Consider the following 22,030-nt stretch of genomic DNA (forward strand, 5'->3'; position numbering starts at 1 on the left):
AAAAGGGAAATAAGGGTAACAAGAAAAAAAAAAAATACTGAGAAAGTGGAAAGAGAATGAATAAGAAAAGGTTCCTTGCCAGTGCTCTGACATCTACAGGCACTGGCAATAATTTTCAATGGAAACCAGACACTCATCTATACTAATCACTGTTTTATAAATGGACACTCCCATACCACAAAATAAATGTGCAATTTTATGGTAAAGGAAACTGAACTATTCAAAACCATCATTACGCTTGGAAATAGAATCACAGAAGAGAATTATAGAATGATTGGGGTTTGAAGGGGTCTGAAAGATCACCTCATTCTAACCCCCTTGTCACGGGTAAGGCACATCTTTCTCTAGACCAGGTTTCTCAGTGCTCTGCCCAGCCTGCCCTGGAATGCTTTAAATGGATAGGGCAACCACAGCTTCTCTGGGCAACCTGTTCCAGCGCCTCACCACCCTCGTAGGAAATAATTTCTTTCTAATATCTAATCTAAAGCTACTCTGTCAGTTTGAGTCCATTCCATTTTGTCCTGTCACTATATGCTCATGTAAAATGTCCTTCTCCATCTTTCTTGTAAGCTTCCATCAAGTACTGTAAGGATGCAATTAGGTCACCTCAAAGCCATCTCTTTTCCAAACTGAACAATTGCAATTCTCTTGGCCTTTCTTCATAGGAGAAGTCCTCTACGCCTCTAGCAATAGAGGTGTCCTTTCTCTGGACTGGCTCCAACAGCTCTGTGTCTTTCCTGTGCCAGGGACCCCAGAGCTGGATGCAGCACTGCAGGTGAGGTCCCACCAGAATGGAGCAGAGGAGCAGAATCAACTCCCTTGAGTTACTGGTCACACTCCTTTTGATGCGGCCTTTGATACACTTGGCTTTCTGGGCTGAATTTGAGGAAGAACTTCTTTACTGCCTGGGTGACCAAGCACCAGAACAGACTCCTCAGAGAGGCTGTTGAGTCTCCCTCACTGGAGATACTCAAGAACCATGCAGACACAATTCTCTGCCCATGTGCTCTAGGTTGATCCTGCTTGAGCAGGGAGGTTGGACCAGATGACCCACTGTGGCCCCTTCCTATCTCGCCCATTCTGTGGTTCTGCAATTCTTGATTGGAAGGTCCCTTCCAACTGAAGCTATTCTATGATTCTGTTGATTCAAAGATTCTATAAAGCATGTTTCTCTGGAATGAGAAGCCTTGAGAAGGCTTGTGGAATTGGAATTTGTCTCCTTTTTCAGGATATTAACACTTTCATTGCACATGACAATGATTAAGCATTCATTAAACAAGTAAGAATATATATATATATATATATATATATATATATATATATTTACAGCAATATAACTGAAATAGACCAAAATAGTGAAAACTAGGCTAGGAGACCACACTGTGTATAAGCAGGGCTGCACTGAAAAAGGATGCATTCCCACACAAGTCTGTAAAGTGAACTTTGTGCCACTATAGTACCATATTTTCAAATATTTGAATGAATGCTGGAATCAAAAACGTTGATGACATATTAAAAATATATGAGAAAGATTGGCATAAGTTTTTTAATTATCGAAGTGGAATCGGAAACTATTTAGCATTTTGTGTAATTAAATGGTCATGAGATGCTCCAGCAGAGATTTCATATTACAAGCATGACTTAAAGAAAAACAGATAATGCTTTTTGTGTGTGTGTGTGTGTGTTTTACCCCGCTTAGTCTCACTGTTCTGTAAAATCTTTGTATTTCTAAAGCATTCTTTACTTAACTGTTCAATACATCCATGAAAGACCCATGAGGAAGATTCTAAATGCGAACTCAGAGTTCTGACATGATTTTTCAAAGGACTAAGACCAATCCTATGTACTATTGCACAGATGTAACGAATGTCATTGCTACGATGCACTTTCCCTCTATATACTGAACACAGAAAGTGTAAGTAAATGCAAATTTCTCTTACATGCAATAATTAAGATAAAATTATCGTAATGGCTTTGTGAACATCATGATACTGTAGAGGTTACTCTCATTAGACTCCCAAGAAATAATATTACTTTCTGCTTCAACAAATGTGAACACACCTAAATAATTCCATTTTCACACATTCAGTCTTTGTCATTATCACAATCATAATAAGACCCACAAGTAAAAATTATACTATAACCAAGGTTTAAGATTTTCACAAACCTGATTGAATACTTTTGTACAAGATTGTCTGTACACCTGGAAAGGGTTGAAGACAGGCTGCTCTTCTCTGCCCTTCAGCGTCAAAGGCAGGCATTGACTCGAGGTAACACCATCTTTAGAAGAACTCTCACAAGACAGCTGCTCTTTCAAATATTCCTTTTGGAAGAAAAAACAACCACAGAATAGTACAGGCCACCTAGCTTCTAAAGTGAAATTTGCCTATGTTTCAAGCATAAGTTTACAGAATACTTGAAGTTCCTTTTAATACAGTGGGGAATTAACAATCTCTTAAAGAATAGAAACCTGTTTAAGAATATCACCATTTTACAATGAACAAGAAATAACCTTGAAAAAAAGGCACCCAACTTAAGCAAAATAGAATGATCTAACCTATTGTTTTGAAATTGTTGTCAAATTATGTGTATAAGTTCCCATTTATATATATATATGCTACGTTTATGTAGAAGTGAACAACACATGTTTTTCATGCCTTTTGAATTAAAGTTTTTGGAAAACAGTCAACAATTACTATATGACTATAAATCAATTCTTTGATTAATATGTTCTACTTGTTATTTAAACACAGGAAATAAATATTCTCCCACTCTTCAAAGCTATTTTTTTGCGGCTTAAGCATTCAAGGACTAGAAGTAGTATGATTTGCATTGCTATTTTAGAAACTATACTGTAACAGATGCATGATTATTTTGGACACAATCTTTTCTGTTTTCACTTCTAGGACTACTATGTAAATAAATCATCATTGCAGGCCAATAAAGTGTTTTGATTAAATGGAACATTTTATGAAGAACTAGATAAAGAAACATTTACACATCCATTTGCTGGAAGGACTACTGTGATTAAACAGTTTCTTGTTATTAAAATGAAGTCCACAACATGGACCAAGTTATTTGCAGTACTACATAGATGGAATAACATGCAAACTACCTTTTAAGGCATCCTGTGCCTCTCAGTAGGTCTTTCTGAAAGAAGAATTTTATCATCTGTTTAAACTTACCCAACTATGGCCTGACCTCAAAGACACAAATTCACTTTCAGGCCACACAGACTGTAGCTGTTTCTCCCTTGTGTTGGCACTAGCATATGTTGTGAAATCAGCCAGGGAGAAAAAAGGTTTCATCCAGACAAACAAGCCACATGATTTCTAGTACTAGTGCAAGCATGGGGTACGGGGGGAGGTGGGGGGTGGGGGGGTGCCTAGGAGTGGAAAAGAACAAGGGCAAGAGAAAGAGAAGGGCCATCTCTCTGCTGGTTGCAGTCAAATGTCATGTGTGACTAAGAGAATCACAAAACTGTCTTGGTCTATGGAAAAAGACCCCAACCAACCAAAAGAAGAAGAACAAATTAAGCTTTTTAAAAATAGCTGAATTTTTATTTCTCCATCCATTTATTCATTCATTACTTTATGCTATAACAAAGATTTCAGAGCCACCGTGAAAGAGGCAATTTAAAAGCTATTTCTATACATCTACCAAATTTTTATAAATGTACTACCCTCCATTTTTACAAAATCCATAGACTAAAGCAACCCAGCCCTCTGGATGTAACAGCCAGCAGAAGCAGATTGTGTTGCTTTTTCAGAAGCAATACTGGAAATAGCTGTCCATGTGTTGCCAGATGAAGAACTATTTGCTCAGCTGGTGGGACAATACAATACTTATTTTGCAAAACCAATAGTCTACAGAAAGGCACAATACGTATTCCATAGGATCATGTTAAACATTAACAAGTAATGAACCAGCCTGAGTATGCCATCTCTATCTCCCATTTTGGAAAACAACATCAGTTCACTGAACAGCTAACTTTGGGGTCTGGGACCACCGGAGACCACCAGAGGGACCCCCGGGACAGATGAACATATGTGCAAAGGGAGGGGGGAACATGTTATGAGTCTCCAGGAAATTATTATTATATGTATGTTCATTCTGGGAAAATCAATGAATATGTATGTAAAACACAGTACATAAAGCAGGCGCTTTTCTGTAGTTGACATGCACAATTTTGGTGGAGATATCCCTGTGGCATCTGGCACTAAAATAAAGAACGCCTGCTTCTTAATTCTACAATGGTGTCAGGAAGGACATTTTGACCAATTTCAGTAACACCTGCTTGCTAGAGTTCAAAAATTTAAGTGGTATACAGCTGCCCTCAGTAAAGATATTTTTCTGGGTTTAATAAAATACTGTGGATTTGGTTTTGATGAAAAGCCTTATTCAACAATGGTAAATATATTACATTAACATCTCCTTTAGAATAGTAAATATTGAAGGCTCTGAAAGGGTCATGTTTCCAAAATGTGAAAATATGAAATCACATCCGTAAACATGAGAACTATACCCTCACTACACTGACTGAGCATCAAACCAAGTATACAGAATATTACTGAGCCTGACTGCTCAGAAGAGTTATCTCTTTAGTTGTCATTACAAAAAAAGATTTTAAAATTTATTGGGTTTTTGGCAAGCACATAAAGGGCTTTAAGCTGTTCTGAGTACTACAGTATATATTAAAAATGTTTATAGAATCATATCTCTGTTTTCAAACCCAGCTTCCAAGAATCCATTTCACCTGCTTTTCTATTACAAGGAATATTACTGCTTTGTTTTTTGTTTTTGTTCATTTTGTTTTTACATATGATTGCTAAGCAGTGTAGCATAAAGATCTCTAAACTAATTTTAAGAACACAATAGCTTGACATTCCAAGGAATCTTTAAATAAAAGAATGGACCTTTGAATAGACAGTCAAATCTATTTCTTGGTAAGCAGGTACATAAAACATAATTTAGGTTTTGAAAAATAATGCTGAAAGGTGCATTATCATAATACCATGCTAAGCATTAAAATGTTTTGTAATGGTTTCAAAGGCAATTGAAAATAATACTGTTAAATCCTTCTGTAATTCAAGCTGGTCAAGATCTCTCTTCTTTTTTAAAACAATACAGTTTTTTCCACTGAGAAATGTTCTATTTTTAAAAAAGGTCTTTCTAGCTGCAGAAATTCAAGGAGAGACACCAGGGATGAGGAAAGTCAGGCTGAAGTCCCTCTTCCACCTAATTCTCTTAGCCTCATACCTCCTATTGGAGCTGTTCCACTTTGTATAAATAACTGAATACTCAGAGGAGTCAGATCTTAGAGCAAGGTCTCCAAAACCCAGCATGTGCATTCTGTTCCTTCAGCTAGAGTGTGATTCTATTTTTGACCCTAAAAATTACAGAATGCATTTTAACCACTATTTCTACAAGGCAAAACAACTCCAACAGGGGAAAAAGAAGGAGTTCCATGCTGATAGCTAATGGTATGGAGGTTTGGGGAATTAGTTCAGATGTGGGAGATGCAAATTCAATTCCCTGGTATAAACCAGGAAGTGTAAAGATTTGAGCCTGCATATACTGTCCCCTAGGTAACTGTCCTAACTACTGGACTATATGCTATTTTCGGTGGTCTTTTCCTCACTCCTTTATACCTAGGAGTAGTCTTGAGTGTACTCCAGGTGAAAAGATTTTGTTTATATAATTTTATTTATATTATTTATAGTAATATTAGAAAATTATTTATAGTAATAATTTTCACTTCACTTCCTAAAGCAATTAATTGTTCAGAAAATTGAAACTTGAAAAGATTCTGTACTGTACTAATGTTAAGTTGCCATCTCTACATATATGCTTACATTGCTTCTAATGCTTCTAAAGGCAGATTCATAAAGGTTGTATTTAAGCCTGTACTTAGGAACTGAACATTTGGATCTGATTTTCAGAAGCAGTGTCAGTACTAAGGTGCTCTCTGTGGCCTTCCTACAGACATAGCTGTCTAGCCAGGGTTTTATGCTACCAGGTTTTTCAGAAGAAAAATCCCCACCTCTGCCTATATTTGCATTATTTTGTATTTTATAATAAACACTTCTGTGCACTTGCAAGGATCTTAACAGCACCTGCTTCTGCATTAATGGAATCTAGTCATTAAAGCCAAAACCAGAACTTTCTAAATTAAGTTTTGTAGATCTGTGTTACTGTGCAATTTAAACAAACCTATATTTATTTTAGTGAGTAAAATCAGAATGCTTTTGGTAACTTGGAGCAATTTAGAACAGCCATAGAAATAATGCAATAGTTCTTTTTACATTGCCAAATTCTTTACATTGCCAAAATTCCATATGTAGCAAATAAATCTGAATTTGTTTCTTTTGTAATTTTAAAAGCACTTTAGTTCAACAATTGTCTAAATTGAGAAAGATTTCATGTGGATGCATTTTTTTCCTTCGTACAGCCACAGGGGTTGCTGGTTTGTTTAAATCAAGAGAGTTAATTAACCACATAAAATCTTACATTTTGTAACAGTCAATTCTTCAACAGCCTGCATTGATATTTTAATATTTTTTTTTACTGTGCTCAGACTCCTAAAACATATCTATGGTCGACAACATGAAACTGAAGCAAGTTTATGAGCCATACTACTGTCTAAGTGCTTAAATAAAATCTACAGTGTTTCCTATAAAGTAATCTTTTCTGTAGAAATGCACAAAAGCCTAAACTTAAAATACAAAATACAATGTAGGATTCTAGATTGACTTTAAGAACTATTATTACCTCCTTGACTAACCCTTAGCTGCCAGCAGATGTTGCCCCAGGCCAGTACACACCTAATTGCTCTGTGGAAAGGCCGTTTCCCTACCTCATTGAGCCGGATGATGTGATAAATTTGCTTCAGGTACTCGCTACCACCTGGTTTGTGGCAGATATCCAGGACCATCATGTTTATATTATGCTCAGTGAATCCAAGTGAAATACCTCCTTCCTCTAACGTTGCACTTTTAACTGTGATTGAGGTACTAGAATATGGAAAAGATACAGTCCTAAGTTAAATTTCTAAAAATAAAAATATTAATACTCAGTTAAAACTACATATTCCAACAAAAACTGGAAGTAGTTGACTTACACAGATGTTGTTGTATGTATATCTCTCATAAACTACATGTTAAAAAACATTATTATACTAATTTTAATAACCTTAATTGGAAAGATGAACACATAAAACACTCTTTACTCTAAGGATATAGAAGTAGAAAATATTTTCGTCTCCCATAGAGAAGTATCTTTGCTACTAGAAATGGCATTTACATTCCATCTCTTGTGCATTTTTCTTTGCTTGTCACAGCACATATTAATGCCTAATTAACATGTCAGAAAGGTAGCCATTACTCTAAGTATAGGTTAGAAGTTTTAAATTGAAGTAGTTTTTTTCCACTGGTATGTTGTTAACCATATAAAAGGTACCTATTTGCCACTTGTTGCATTTTTAGCCCTATAACATTCCTTGCTTTTTTTTGCATTTGTGTGAAACTTCTACCAATGAAAATCTGAAGGTGGCATTCCCAAATGCCTCCACAATTGCGCATTCAAATCTCTGATCATTGTGAGACTCTGCATAGAAACACCAAGTTACTATCTTAGTGTTGCTACTGATAAAGTCTCAGAAAGAAAAAGTACTAAAATTTTCCTCAAATTTTAGAGCTGCAACATGGGTATTTGACATGTATGTGTTAAGAACTCCAAAGATTAAAAAGAATATATTGTCATTTCTACAGACGCTATTGGATTAATTTAAAATAAACCAAATAAGCATTCTCAATTAATTTAAAAAAATTCAATATTGTCTTTGTTTAGAAGTAAAAAGAAACCCAAAACATCAATAAACTCCTCAAAAATCTGAAAACAAAAACACTGTGGTTGCAGTTCACTGTTGAAAGTGTGCCAAAGTCTGTGGTTACTTTCCTTCTGAAAGTTGCTGTTTGACCTACAGGCTCTCTGAAATGCTGTACAGCTGCTGGGCATTGCTGATATTGCTTCTACATGCAGTTTCAGAATGTCCTACAGAGCAAATAGTTTCAAAATATAAACTATAATTTTGCTCTTTGCTGAATGTAAGTAAGTGATTCTATGTTATTATGGTGTACTTTACAGAAAAGCTTAGAAGAAATTGATCTTTAAATAAAAGCACACTTAAGGCTGATATTTGATGCCACATACGATACAACCTGAATTTCTTGTTAAGATTCTTAGCAACTAACATTGAAAAAGCTAAGGATCTCTGACAAAGAAATGTATCAGTGCCAGCACTCAAATTGTATCCTTTACTGCAGTTACTGCACAGGTGAAGCAGATGATTGGATTCAGGCAGCACTATGATTAATGACTTCCTTTCTGGATTTGGGACTGCCTATCAATCATGTCATTAGCAAGAATGTGCCCTGAGAGAGGCAGACCTCAGCCAAGGAATAACTACATTCATCTTAATCTGAATATGCACCCAGCCAGCAAGGTCAGGGTCACCATGATGAAAAACAATAATCTTCAATTCGACAAATTACTTTGCAAAGACAGACATTTCTTTTCTTCTCAGGACGTGTGTTTTTTAGAATCTAACGTGACTGTTTACAGCTCTGGTGCTACCATAAAGTGAAGGTTATTTTAATGAATAGTAATACTTTCAGGCAGTACACAAGACAGGCAGTGAGTGCAACTGCCATTTTCTGAACCTTTCAATGAAGGCTATAATTTTTGAAATATTCTTTTAAATTATATTAATATATACTATTTAGACTTTTTATGTAAGTAGCAATTCTGATAATAATAACATAGCACAAAATCAAGCAAGAATTTTGCTTACAAAAACCCACTTCAAAGATGTTTTCATGGCTGTAGGGGAGTCCTAAATAAATTTTTCAAATTTATAGGGGCTTTTTTTTTCCTTTCATATGTATCTATTAGAAGTTTATAAACATTTATAAATATGAATATATATATGCACATGCATCCAGCTAAATCAGAAAATCATTTGATTATTGAATGATCACATAACACCAACTCAGAATATAGTATATAATAGATAATTACAATATAGTAATTTCATTCATGAAAATCATAAATCTCTTCTTGAAAGATTGCTTTTAGTTTAGTAATTATGTGGCCGCTACTTACTTTAATTGAATATTTGAATTTCACCTCTAATATATTAGTTTTGTAATTTGCATTAATAATAACATTTATCTCTAGATTTCATATCTCAGGTATTTATAAATTGCATCTTTTTTCCCTCCAGATATTGACTCATAATATTTAAATGAAAAGTGGAAAAGCATTCATATTAGATTTCTGTGGCAGAAATGCAACTGAAGTCAGGGGAGTCAATTTCATAAATGCATCAAGTAACTGCTCACTTGGAGAGCAGGTAATGTATTCTTCATTATATTAAGCTTAAATTTACCAAGCCTAGTCACAAGCTAGTTCTGTCTTTGGTTGACACTGTATACATACAGAAACATCATCCCATGTTTACTTTCTGCAATCTGATAACCAGCATATAACACAGCATTTTTACATAAGAAAATACAGTTGTATATTGACTTTAAATTCTCAGCTTCAGAAGCTGTGCAAATTAACTAAAGTTTTCATTTTTAGAGGTTTTCCACAATATTGTCTTCCTATATTTGTATTTTTAAGAACTGCCAATTATCTCAGCAACATTAGAAATTGTGTTACGGGACTATTGTGTTAACTATCAATTTACAAATTATCATTATGCTTTTTTATTCTACAACTCCTTCAGTCACTGACATCTGGATTGAAGCTTTTAATCACTGGATTAGATCTTGTAAATTAGAATTAAATGGAAATGTAAAGATAACAAAGGTCAGTGTCAATGAGCGTTTGTGTGACATTATTACTGGTTACTACTACCCACATTAACTGACTACTCATAGAAACAGGACACTGTCCCTTAAAGCACTGTATGAAAACTTCTTCACTGGTATCACTGATTCCAACCTACAATCACTGTATCCTTTGTTTATACGGACAAATACTGACATGATAGCAACAACTGCAACCTTAAAGAATACTCACTGAAAAACCCCAGCAATCCTACTTTCAGCAGTTACAATTTAATTTCATAAATCATGTAATTCCAATAAATCTAATATTGCAAAGTTGATTAATGTATTTTTACAGAATGATACATGACTGCAACATTAAAACAGACTGGACTACAAACACACTGACATGTACACAACTCCTTGAAAAATCACTGTAAAGATCTTAATGTCAAATCTGAAGGAAAAATTGGTATTTTCTCAAAAAGGCACAGCACGATATTATTCTTGTCCTGTTTTAATATACCCTATTTGCCTCAGGGCTTGGTATGTTTTAGAATAAAGTATACTTACTTTTTATTCACAGATAAACAATTAAAGCTTTTCACAGTTCCTCTTAATTTAATCAACACAGTAAGATTAAATTATAAATATATTTAGTACCTGTTCACATTTTGAAAGATATAACAATGGACTTGTTCACATTTTTGGCTCATCAAGAAAACATGAAATCTTGTACTATGAACATATCATTCTGATGAAACAACCCTACTTCAGTGTTTCAGCAATGAATTTAAATTACAAACCCATGATATAAAGCCATTAATATTAAGAACTAATCTGTTTCATATATGATCACTGCTCATCTCTTTTCCTTAAAATTGAGCAGTAGCCAAAATCATGCCAATAATCCAACAAAATAAAGAGCAAATAATAGCATTTGAAAAAATAATATGTTCTTACCAGTCTATGCTCAATTTTCTTGCCTTCAGCAACTGGCTTTCAATCCAGTTTGGTCTTTGCTGTTCAATGCTTTGTATAATCTTCTGGGTCACTTGCTTAGGACCACTTTTCTGCTTTCCCATAATACTTTCTAAGCACACACGAACTAAACTGAGTTTTTCTTTGCTCCATCTGTCAAGTGTTGCACCTGTTAAAAATTCTGCAGTATTTCCATCCTCAAATATCCGACATATAATTACAATCAAGTTCCAGACAAGCAGACCAGCTTTCTTCAATTCAGCAAAGTTTCTTGACATTTTTCTCTCAGCCAGAAAAAAGAAGTATTTAATTGGGGGAGGCAAACATGCAATCACTGTAGGTAACTTGCTGATTACAATAGATACTGCTTGAGCTGCAAGCCTTGTGAAGCCTTAAAAATAGAAAGAAAAGATGATATGATTAACATTATCAGTATAGTTCTAACTGCTTCTGAATGTTGTATGATAATTTCTAACTTTCTTTTGTACTGAAAATGGGTAAAAAGCTTAAGTACTCAACACTGTAGCCTCACTTGTATCATGCGTTCTGCGCATAAATCCCACAGAACCTAAACAACTACACAATTTAAAAGCAGAAAATTTAGAACTAAGACTGTGATTCTTTTAACAATTAGTCCTGCTGTGCACAGTCCTTACAGGATTCATAAGATAGTACTCAGATATTCTGAATTGTAAAAAGTTGTCTTCAAAATTGTAGCATTTTTTCAACTTCACAGTGGAAGCATTGCGCTAAGTGTATCAGAATATTACATACGTTTATAATCTCTAGTTTTTTATCAATCCCTTTCTATGTTCAAAATGACAAAACTTCAGTTTATCATCTTTCTTATAAGCACCTACACCAGATAGCACTGCATTTTAAAGACTCCAGATAATAAAAGTAGCTATAAAAGTAACTTCAGAGAAATTGTGCTGCTCAAAACCCAAGACATGTCTAAAATGAAAAATACAGCAAAAAGTGTCAAGATTTAAAAAAGCACCAACCTCCAAACAATCTCAAAACAATTCAAGAAAACCCTGCATCACTGTACCTGTATTCCAAATGTTTTTCTCTTATTAAAAAAAGAAACAGTATCTGTTCTAGATATCACACATACAAATTTAAATTGTCTTGAGCCTAGAGTCTTTCCTCTCAGCTTGCATATCAGTTCACAGATAGCAATTAGCCTAAAATAGCCATACAAAGTTCTAGATTAAAATGAGAGTGCAGTGAAGATGTATGAAAAAAAGGAACAGATTGATGGCCTGGCCTGGCCACAATCTACATACTCAAAACACTATGCCACAATATACTACAGTATTGAAAATAATCAGGTAATATTTTGGTGGTAATAATTTATCATAAAATGTTTCCAAAAGTTAGCCTTCTGAACCATGACCTGAAGCTTTAGGCACTGTGGGCCATAAAAATACATACCAGAAATCAGCTTTACATCTAATCACCTTCAAAACACTTCCTGTTCTATATGATTTCTTTCTTTCTTTACTAACTATTTCAACAACCAAGCAGTAGCATATTCCACAACAGTTTCAGTGCTTTATTTTATTCAAGTATAAATTGCTGTGTTGTAAAGTTGGGATGAATGACAGTCCTGAATGAAAAGATGATAATGAAAAGGAAAACTGTTTACAGCCATTGAGGCCAAAGTATAGGAATTATTCTTCACTTTGTTGTGAATCCCATCTGACTACTGCCAGATGCTGAAAATATCCTCAGTACTACTATTATTAATACTACAATACTGATTATTTTCAAAACCTTGTTTGTATATGTATTGGCGTAAGCCTCAAGAACAATAACTGAATTTTAATGCAAAGTACTTAAAAAACCACAACCATGACAGGATGTTTGGAAATACTTTGTTCATTGTCAAGCTACAACACTCACAAAATTTAACTGCCCAGTTTTGGAGTAAAGGAATAAAGGATTTAAAAGTTCTTATGAGAAGCTTATAGGATGTATTGTATACATATATAAATATTACATATAAATTTCACCTACATTTCCCAGATTCTTTTCTCTTCATTTCCCGAGGAGTGTAATTCCATTCCTTTGGAACAGTTTTCAGTAAACTTTCGGGAACTATTTGCTTGTGCTGGTATGTTCCATAGTTTTCTGTTGCCTCCCATGAATGCATCAAAGAAATTATCTGTTTCACTATACCCTTGACTGAATTAATCAAGGTCAACTTCAAGCATCTGATAACTTCTGGCTCCGACTCACCACAACTGGAAACTTCAGAAGGAAGAATTATTAACTATTCAGTAAGTGTAGTCAGTTGTGTAAATCTGTTTCAGAAAGTGTTTTCAGAATTCTTATAGAAAAAAAAAGTAACATTATGCTTCATAATAAATTAGACCTCTTGGTCTGTTACAAATTAAGAAAGATTATAATGCAAAACATATAGCATCTTAAATACAGTACTGACAAAAAAAATATTTTCTTCATTCTCATTTCTCCACTGATATATTTATAAAAAATCTATTTAAGCTGATTCATGTCTTCCTTTTAATATGGAAAACACTTAAGTACTTGTTAGGCATCAATGAGGCAAAGATATATACTATTATTTCTATGTATTTTTGTTTCCAGATACACCTTTTTTACTACATCCTTTTCTTGATAGAATTAATGCAGTTACATTTATTAGATACGCAAACTGCTATACTACAGACAGTAAAGGAAAAAAAAAGGGTATTTTGGAAACAAAAATACACACAAATAATAGTCATCAACAGAAACACAGCATGTCATCAGAGATTGCATGTTCAAAACACACCATCCTAAATACAGTTATTGACATTACGACAAGTATCAATCTTCTCCACATTCTTAATACTCCAGCAATCTACAGTTTCTCCATTGTCATGGAGCTGCAATTGTCAGGCAGAGTGTTGCGGAGCATATCAGAGATGTGTTTTGACATGTTAGATCTTTAGATCCTTTGCTCATACTTTTGCTTCCCTCTACTTTTTGCTGATCTCATCATGGCCTTCCTGAAAGCTTCCATGCTCCACTTCTATCTTTTTCTTCCTCTTACACATTAAATTTCTACTTTTTGCAATCCCATTTTTCTCTGAGAAGTACCTGAGCACTTCTATAATTGTTTTCAATTATGTGATACTCATAGTTCTATTTCCCCTTCTGCCTTCTCCCATTTTCATCCTCTTCTTTTGAGCCCTCCGGCTTTTAATCCATAATTTGCAGAATCCTTCTAAATCTCACCTCTCTTTTTTGGTTGATGACTGTTTTTCCTTGGGCATAGAATTACTTGCTCTAATTGTGAGGGCAGCTCTCAACAGTTCTCCCTCTCAACAGAAAATTAGGAGGCTGAGTGCCTATTGACAGCTGAGATTATATGCTTCTCAGATTCTCTCTCTCAGTAGAAGTCCTTCCTTCTCTTTTTCCTCTCTTCTTACTTGTGAATTGTGGCAAAGGCCTGGAGCTGTTAAATGCATAGAGATGGAGAACTTCTACTGGTAGAGGCCTACAAAAATGTTCTGCAGCCAGTTGCTGGTAAGAAAAACACTTAAGGTCATCAGGCTCCTGGTCAACAACATTGCTCTGGAACCTCTGCATTCTCCAAAATTTTCACCACTCCTACCATGGCCTGACTGCACAAAACCCCTCAATAATACTACGATTTCAAAGTAAACTAACATACTTTCACCTGATTTATTACGGTAAAAATAATATGCACTACATGTCTGAAAATGAACATTTAATATCAGATTTGAAATGCTTATTAATAAATTAAGTACCGGTCATATTGCATAAGCAGTTCCACAGCAGCTCCTTTTCCATGTAGGACTCAAAAGCAATGCCAAGAGATTTGGGTGATAAAGTGCAGTAAGACAGTACTGTGAAGATTGTTTCAATCAGAGTAGACTCTTTATTGTTTTCCTGTTCCAAGAGAGAACTTTGTTCATCACAATTTAATGCTTCATTTCCTTCAAAATAAACAAAAACATGGTTCCAATAATTTCCAAGTAATTAAAGGTCTCAGTAATGGTAGTATTAATCAAAACAAACTGCAAAGTGTATCTGAATAATATTTCAAACAATAACACTTAGATACTGAAATCTGATCTTTCTCTGGCTAATTACAGTTGACTGTCTTCCTGAATTATGTGTAGCCAATAGAAAAGACTCAAGCATGTTGTCAAATTATGGAATATGCCTATTTAATTCAAAATTAAATTTAAATTGATTGTAATTGGAAATTGATTATTTACTGAAAATTAATCAGAACTAAACTACAGAATCACAGTCAAAAAACTATTACTGCGTAACTCCTCTTCCTTATATAATAGTAATATAAAATAAATAAAATTCTATTTAGATATAAAAAAAATTAAGAAAAGTAGCAGCTCCAAATTTCCCAAAATGTGCTGGCTTTTTTTTTAGTGTAAGATGAAACTTAGAATAAAACAGTTCCACAAAACAAAATCTCAGCCCTGCTAAGATACAGATTTTAAACACAAGTAGTGATTATCATAGAGTTCAGTAATAATTTCTTACAAATATTTAAAAATGTTTCTGATAATTATTGTAATACTATCTCCCAGCTGAAAGATAAGGATGTGTTTAAAACTTCAGGAATCGAAGCAATTCAATAACTTTAGCTTGTGCTAGTGCTGAGGACCTGAGCTTCCCACCTGTTTGTGAAATATGCTTCCAATATTAACAACTGTGAGAAATACCCAGAGCCATAACCTGTTAAATACTCTTAATTTAAATAAATTTCTAGTTTTCAAAAACAATGGTTTCTCTAAAAAGTATTTAGATAAAATTATACTATAAAATGTCATTGCCTTCTGCCAGTTTGTTTGTCTTTACCCTTAGCGACCTGTGGAGGATAAAGATGGGCGCCTTCAAAATCTACAATAATGGAAAATCTTTGCTTTTGACCCATCTTTGAATGACTTGAGAACTAAAAAAATCTTACTTTACTCTCTTCTGAATTCCTACAACCTAATTCATGCATTACTGTAAATCAGTAATTGTTCAGTATACAACCTGAGTGGAAACAGAGGATGTAGAAAGCTGAAAAGCATGATCAGTGATTTCATAACCAGTAAGCTGTGGTTTAGTTTTTTTCCCCAAGGTAGCAGACAGATCAGCAATAAGACAGCCTTCTTTTTCCTATGAGCTGAGTGAACAGACATATACTGTTTCCAGTGCCAGATGCCTCTAAGTGATTAATCAAATGGATTCCACTTATTCACTCAAACAAGGGATATGTATGACAAAGAAATAACCATCAAAGCAAAAAAAGCAGTTCAAATGGTGAGATGAAAATCTGAAATGAACTTTGATTCTATTACTGTAAGTATTTATTTTTTAAGTTAATTTAACCAAATTCTAGGGGGAGGAAATCTTATTGCTAAGATTTCAAGTACTATGTAAAAACTGTCTTTGCAGTACATGATGGGAAATTAGTTTGTTTAAAGATGCTTATGACTTGAAATCAAGTCTGAATTTTCTTTATGACCATGTCACATGGAAAGTTTGAGTCACAACTTATTAATAACTTTTCTAATCTATTAGTGCTACCAAAAGATTTAGATAAGGAGAAAGGAGCATAAAAGAACTTTGTAGAAAGGGCTATACATACACCTTGGTATAACTACTGTATAATGCAATTCCTGTGCTTTTAAGGAAAGATTTTCATGAATCCACTTCTAAATCATTCTGTAGCTAAATATAACAAGATACGTAATTATTCATCAGCTTTTTCTTGCTTCATCCTGAAGTAAACGTTGTCCATGTAGTAAGAACAACCCCAAAGCTCAGGTTAAAATGAGTTTTCTGATGGATAAGTGGGCATGGATCATAGGATCACAGAATCCTTTGGGTCACACGGGACCTTAAAGGATAATATAATTTGAAAAGTTTAGCTAGCAGATCAGTATAGCTGGTTAAAGATTATGAATTAGGAGTCTACAGAAAGATACATAGATTTTGCTTGCTTTAGATTTTTTCTTTTACATTTATTAGTTCACCTGTCATAACATTAAATATTCATCTCAGTTAGAACTTCAATGCACCCTTATTAATTATTACATAGAACAGAATTTATATGATAGGTATTACACCTACTGCCCTGTGATGCTTTCCTCTATACATTTCTCTTTTTTTCACTGACTGCATTTGTATAGCAAAAGCTAACTTGTGAAGGGAATCTAAAGCTCCCATAGGTAGCTCAAAGGAGATGCTTCTTTATTATTTTAGCAAGATTTAGCATTCATACATAAATGTGGCTACATATTTATCTAGATACCTGCTAAAATAAAAAATCAGCTGTTATTTCCATATAGCATGATGTTCTATATGCACAAAAGACATCAAAAAGTACTAGAATACTACTGTTTTTAATAAATATATCTGTAAAAAAATTATGTATCTATTGAATAACAACTATGTCCTAACCCTTCACAATGAATCATTCTTCCTATGACAAAATAATGCAGTAAACCTCTTGGGATACTATCAAGTATTTTAAAAACATAACTTCAGAAATGCAGACTTGAAGTGCAATTCACCCATATTTCTTTCTTAGAGATAGAAATACCACCCAGTAATTTGCCAACATTATCACTCATCCAGCACTTATCTGACTAGTCTAGCCATAGAATGAATCTTGCCGTATCCACAAAATCCTCTCTTACTGACTTTAGACTACCCAGTTAATCCATACAACAGTCAAGAAACAAACAGTCATTTTGTCTTTTTGATCAAAAGAGGTAGTCAAAACTCAAATTCATACATGCTGTTTCATTTAGGAAGAGAAACTGAAGGTGGAACAAATTATTTCTGATGCTGGTCTTTAATTTGCAAAAAGCATGAAACTGTTGCTTTCTTAATTGAATTGAAAGGTTTCTTTAAATCACAGCAACTGATGAGGATATAAAGAATGCCCAAAGGATATACCCTATTTGTTTATTGAATCAAATACTTCAGCAGGCACTCTGCAGTATACTATCCTTAGTGCTTCCTCAGTCACTGACTTTTTTTCTGTTCCTTTACTGTATCTGACCTGGTAGAAAATTTTACTTTTCTTTCAGAGTTGCTCCTCTCCAATGACAGCTAAAATCTATTGTAACTTTGAACATGGCTTCATTTTGGCAGAAAGTGTATTATTTTAGTTTTAAATTCCAAGGAGAAATTTAACATCATAGATTCATGGAAGCGTCACAGAATACTCTGAGTTGAAAGGGACCTACAAGGGTCATTAAATCCAGCTCTCAAGTAAATGAACCATATGGGGGTTGAACCCACAACCTAGTTGCTAACTGCACCATGTTCTAATCAACCAAGCTAATCTCAGGGTCATATTATTCCTATCCTGAATAAACCCCAGATGTTAAATCTACCCATTTCAATTTAATACACTCCAATTAATAATAAGCCTTGTATTAGCTGCTACTTGTGAATCAAATAAATCCTAAATGACAACTAAAAAGCTCAACACAGCAAAAAAAGCTTTAACAACATTTATATCATCTGCCCATTAATTATTAACATATCAGGAAACTACTTCTGTAGCTATATATTTATATGTCATCAATGCCACACCATTTTAATTTCATTCAACTCCATTTAGAATTTTTTCTCCCTAAACAATTTATTTTCAACTATCTGAGAAAAAGCTTCCATTAATGAATTTTTGAGTTTGTGACTTCTGTAGAATCTGTCTTATCTATGGCCAATAGAAAAAAAACCCATTACTGTCAGCATACCTCCAGTACTGATTTTATGGGATAGTATGCAAAAAGTGAGACATTCTGAGAGCCAAAATTTGATAAAGCAATACTGAATGTAGTCCTATGGCCACATTAGCTCCTGTGTTCCTCCACATACTGGATAGATATTAAACAGCTTACCTCCTTAAAACTTTTTCAGTCTAGAGCTCTACTGTAAGAAGTTCCTATCAGAAATTACTAAGTCTTTGAAAAGCTATCCATACGACCATATATCACAGACACGAAGTCACCACATGTATCAGACACTATCTTCACACTCTGTCAGGAAAAGCTAAGTGATTCACAGCAGAGGTCCACTATAGTCCAAACAGGAAATCCCATTTAGGTTTTCAAGAACTCCATAAAATCTGTTTACCGTTTTCTCTAGCTTATCACTGGAAAATCACCAAATGGAACAGGATATCTCTTTTAAGGTCCCTTTTTCACTTCCAGCTAGAAGTGTATCACTTCTAGCTAGAAGTATATCATGTACAGAATCCAATCAGCTTACTGGTCAGAGAGATCTTTTGAGGAGGTGCCACTTTTAAAATAATCTTCTACTAATTAGGCTACCATGACATAGACTGCTATCATGAAGAGGTTAAGAAAACTTTCAGAGGTACCCACAAGCCTTATACTGGATGATCCACAAATACCTGGAAGAGAGAGCTGCACAAAGATATAAATGACTCTAAAAGATTTACTTCTGCTTTCCTAATGAGGGCAGGGTTACACATTAATATCCAAGTTTTGTGTCCAAAACCTGCAAGACTATTTTTCCCAAAAATGGCACGTGGTTGAGCCATGGGACCAGAACAGTTGCTAGTTTTTTTCAATTGTGTGATACACCATGACACAGAATTATTAAATCCAAGGAGTCATTAGAAGAAAGTACAATGAAGTACAAGAAAGTACAGCAAGAAAGAATGACCCTCAAGAACTTGAAATAAAAGTGTCCTATTGTCACAGATTTTAACAATGGCAGAGTTTTGATGGTGTTGGTAACTTATGTAAGGCATATACATTTTCTTCTGTAATAACTCACTACTGCCACTAATAGTTCAGTCTCCTAAATGAGGTCAGTTGGTTGCACTGTTCTAGGGTAAATCACAAAAAAACAGTGTTATTTACTCTCATGTATCTAAAATGTCATTAATTAAATTTGATTAAAATTAATTAGTATTTAAAATGACACATTATACACTGTGGCAGTTAGAGAACTAGAGAACTGTTTCAAAGACAGCAAAGAATTGGAGTGGAGAAAAAAAAATCTTCCAGTTCTACGAATTCCAATTTCAAAGTTCTCTTTCCAGAAAATGGTTAATAAAAAAATGGTCCTAGAAAACTCTTCGTATCTATTAGTGTCTAGAAAGTTGTCTAACGGTCCATCACGCAATTATATTTTCTTGGTGGGAATTTTCCCTTCCCAAACTTGCTTACATGTACAAGATAATTGATCTCTTTTTGAAGCAAATCACATTTATTTGGGTGTAATTTTAGATTTGCAGCCTTAGACTTATTACAGAATATTTGTAAATGTTAATATCAATTCTTATTTCAAAATTTTAGGCCAAGAATATCAACTGTGTTGAGATGTACAGACTAAACAATACTGTCTTCTAGTAGTCTTTCAAATATGTATTGTGCAAGCCAAAAATGTTAGGTGAAACTACCAATGGCCTGGTCCTGCTGTGAATGCAGTTTTCTTACAGTTTATCTCCAGAACTCACTTTAAGGTTGTGCATAGAAAGACAAATTAAATTTCTGTAACAACCGCAGTCTCAAGTTTTTATGGTAATGAATAAGATTCTTTATAACATCATAAAGCAATACATTGCATTTTCTATTGTTCATCATCAACTTGATAATACTCTCTCTTCTTAAACAAACGTATGAGACCCAACGACTGACTGAAAGTCTGGAATGTGCCCTGTTGACAATTTCTCAGTGACAATCTCTTAGAGACCACTGTTTTATCTCCTATTCGTAAGTGGCTGGGTGTCTACTGTCTGATGGGGTCCCCTCTGGTATTAATCTTGTGTTGGGCCAGTGCAATCCGATAAAGCTATTGCTGTTTGCTTTATTATGCAAAGAAAAACTCCTGATTCCTGGAAATGATTATCAAACCAGAAGTCACAGACTGTTCCACTGGCATGCTGTGTATTTACTGCAAATCTAGTAGAAATGCCCAGAATTCACTTCCATCCTTCATGTTTTCATGTCAGCATCTGCTGGATTCAGCTACTTATTTTATACAGACACCACTTCCTTTTTTCCTCTATTATTTGTTGCTTCTCAAAATAATCCATTTCTATTTCACATCCATGAATGATAAGGCAAGGTTGGTTAAAAAAAGTCTGCCAAGTAAATTGCAAAATAGTTTATTTTGTCAGAAAATTAACACAGTACCAGCTATCTGCACTATTTCTCTCTGCAATGCCAGAGCAGAGACCTTAGACTCTTTACTCACTCAAGAACATCTTGAAGAAAGTTGCTGGATGTTGGACCTATAGAAAAAACCTAGAATTATATGGCACTGTAATTTAACACATCTAGGTAATTTAGACTCATAGCCTGTTACAGAAGCCAAAAATGCAAGTCAAAGTTTGCAACAATTTTTTCAAAATTGCCTGTATGTAGTAGTCATACCCACTGAAGACAAATAAATGGTTCAGTTCTGGGTAACCTGATTTATTACCTTTAGTATTTTTTGACACAATAACTTCATATTTCCATATTTTAATTTTTATGTACACTTCACATATATTGCGCAAAAAAAATGACAAAAGTTCACATTTTGTCATCTTCCTGTCCAGATAGTATATAATTATATACATGGAGTATTCAACAAATTCAACATTCAACGAATGTGATATCCTTCTTATAACATATAGCAACACGAATCATGCATATTTAGCTTCTCTTCACATACTCTTTCTACTGAAAACTTTGGCAATTCCAACAGTACTCCCTACTATGATGGGGAATACACATTCCTTTTGAACCTCCCCGTGGTACAACCATGAGAACAATGGGACGACAGTGAAATGTAAATGTTCTTGCATGATGTCTACTTTGAGTATCCCAGAGTGTTAAAACAGAAAAATTCATTAATACTTAAGATTTTTTGCCTTCTGGCCTGTTTTTAAAAGGAAAAGGAAAGACTTAATGGAAAAAATGTGCAAAGGCTTTTCCTTTTAAAAAAATTCTTATGCAATTAAATACCACAGAGTTTTGTTATCACTAGGGCAAATTGCTCAAAAACTATGGTATACTTACCTATATATGAGAAGGAATAAAAAATACTTTTTTTTGTCATTATACAATTAATCCCATTGAAATTAATTTAATGGATCATTACAGATATTGACTTTATCTAAACTCAAAGTTTATTCATTCCAATACTGAAGTTACATGAATAAAGGCTGTGTAAATAATTTGTTTTGTAAT

At 34.2% G+C, this 22,030-nt stretch overlaps 1 protein-coding gene across 1 annotated transcript in view; it reads right to left on the reverse strand.

Annotated features, from left to right (window-relative positions):
- Positions 1-22,030, reverse strand: part of KIAA0825 — a 235,221-nt gene that overhangs the window by 104,581 nt on the left and 108,610 nt on the right. The window contains exons 14-18 of the mRNA XM_083884371.1: positions 14,597-14,785; positions 12,837-13,070; positions 10,797-11,205; positions 6,857-7,013; positions 2,168-2,323 (exon numbers count right to left, since the gene is read on the reverse strand). Coding sequence (XP_083740497.1) covers positions 2,168-2,323; positions 6,857-7,013; positions 10,797-11,205; positions 12,837-13,070; positions 14,597-14,785 — 1,145 coding nt within the window. The remainder of the gene's footprint in view (positions 1-2,167; positions 2,324-6,856; positions 7,014-10,796; positions 11,206-12,836; positions 13,071-14,596; positions 14,786-22,030) is intronic.

Source organism: Zosterops lateralis (genome assembly GCF_965231275.1).
Source record: "Zosterops lateralis genome assembly, chromosome: Z".
Taxonomy (NCBI): Eukaryota; Metazoa; Chordata; class Aves; order Passeriformes; family Zosteropidae; genus Zosterops; species Zosterops lateralis.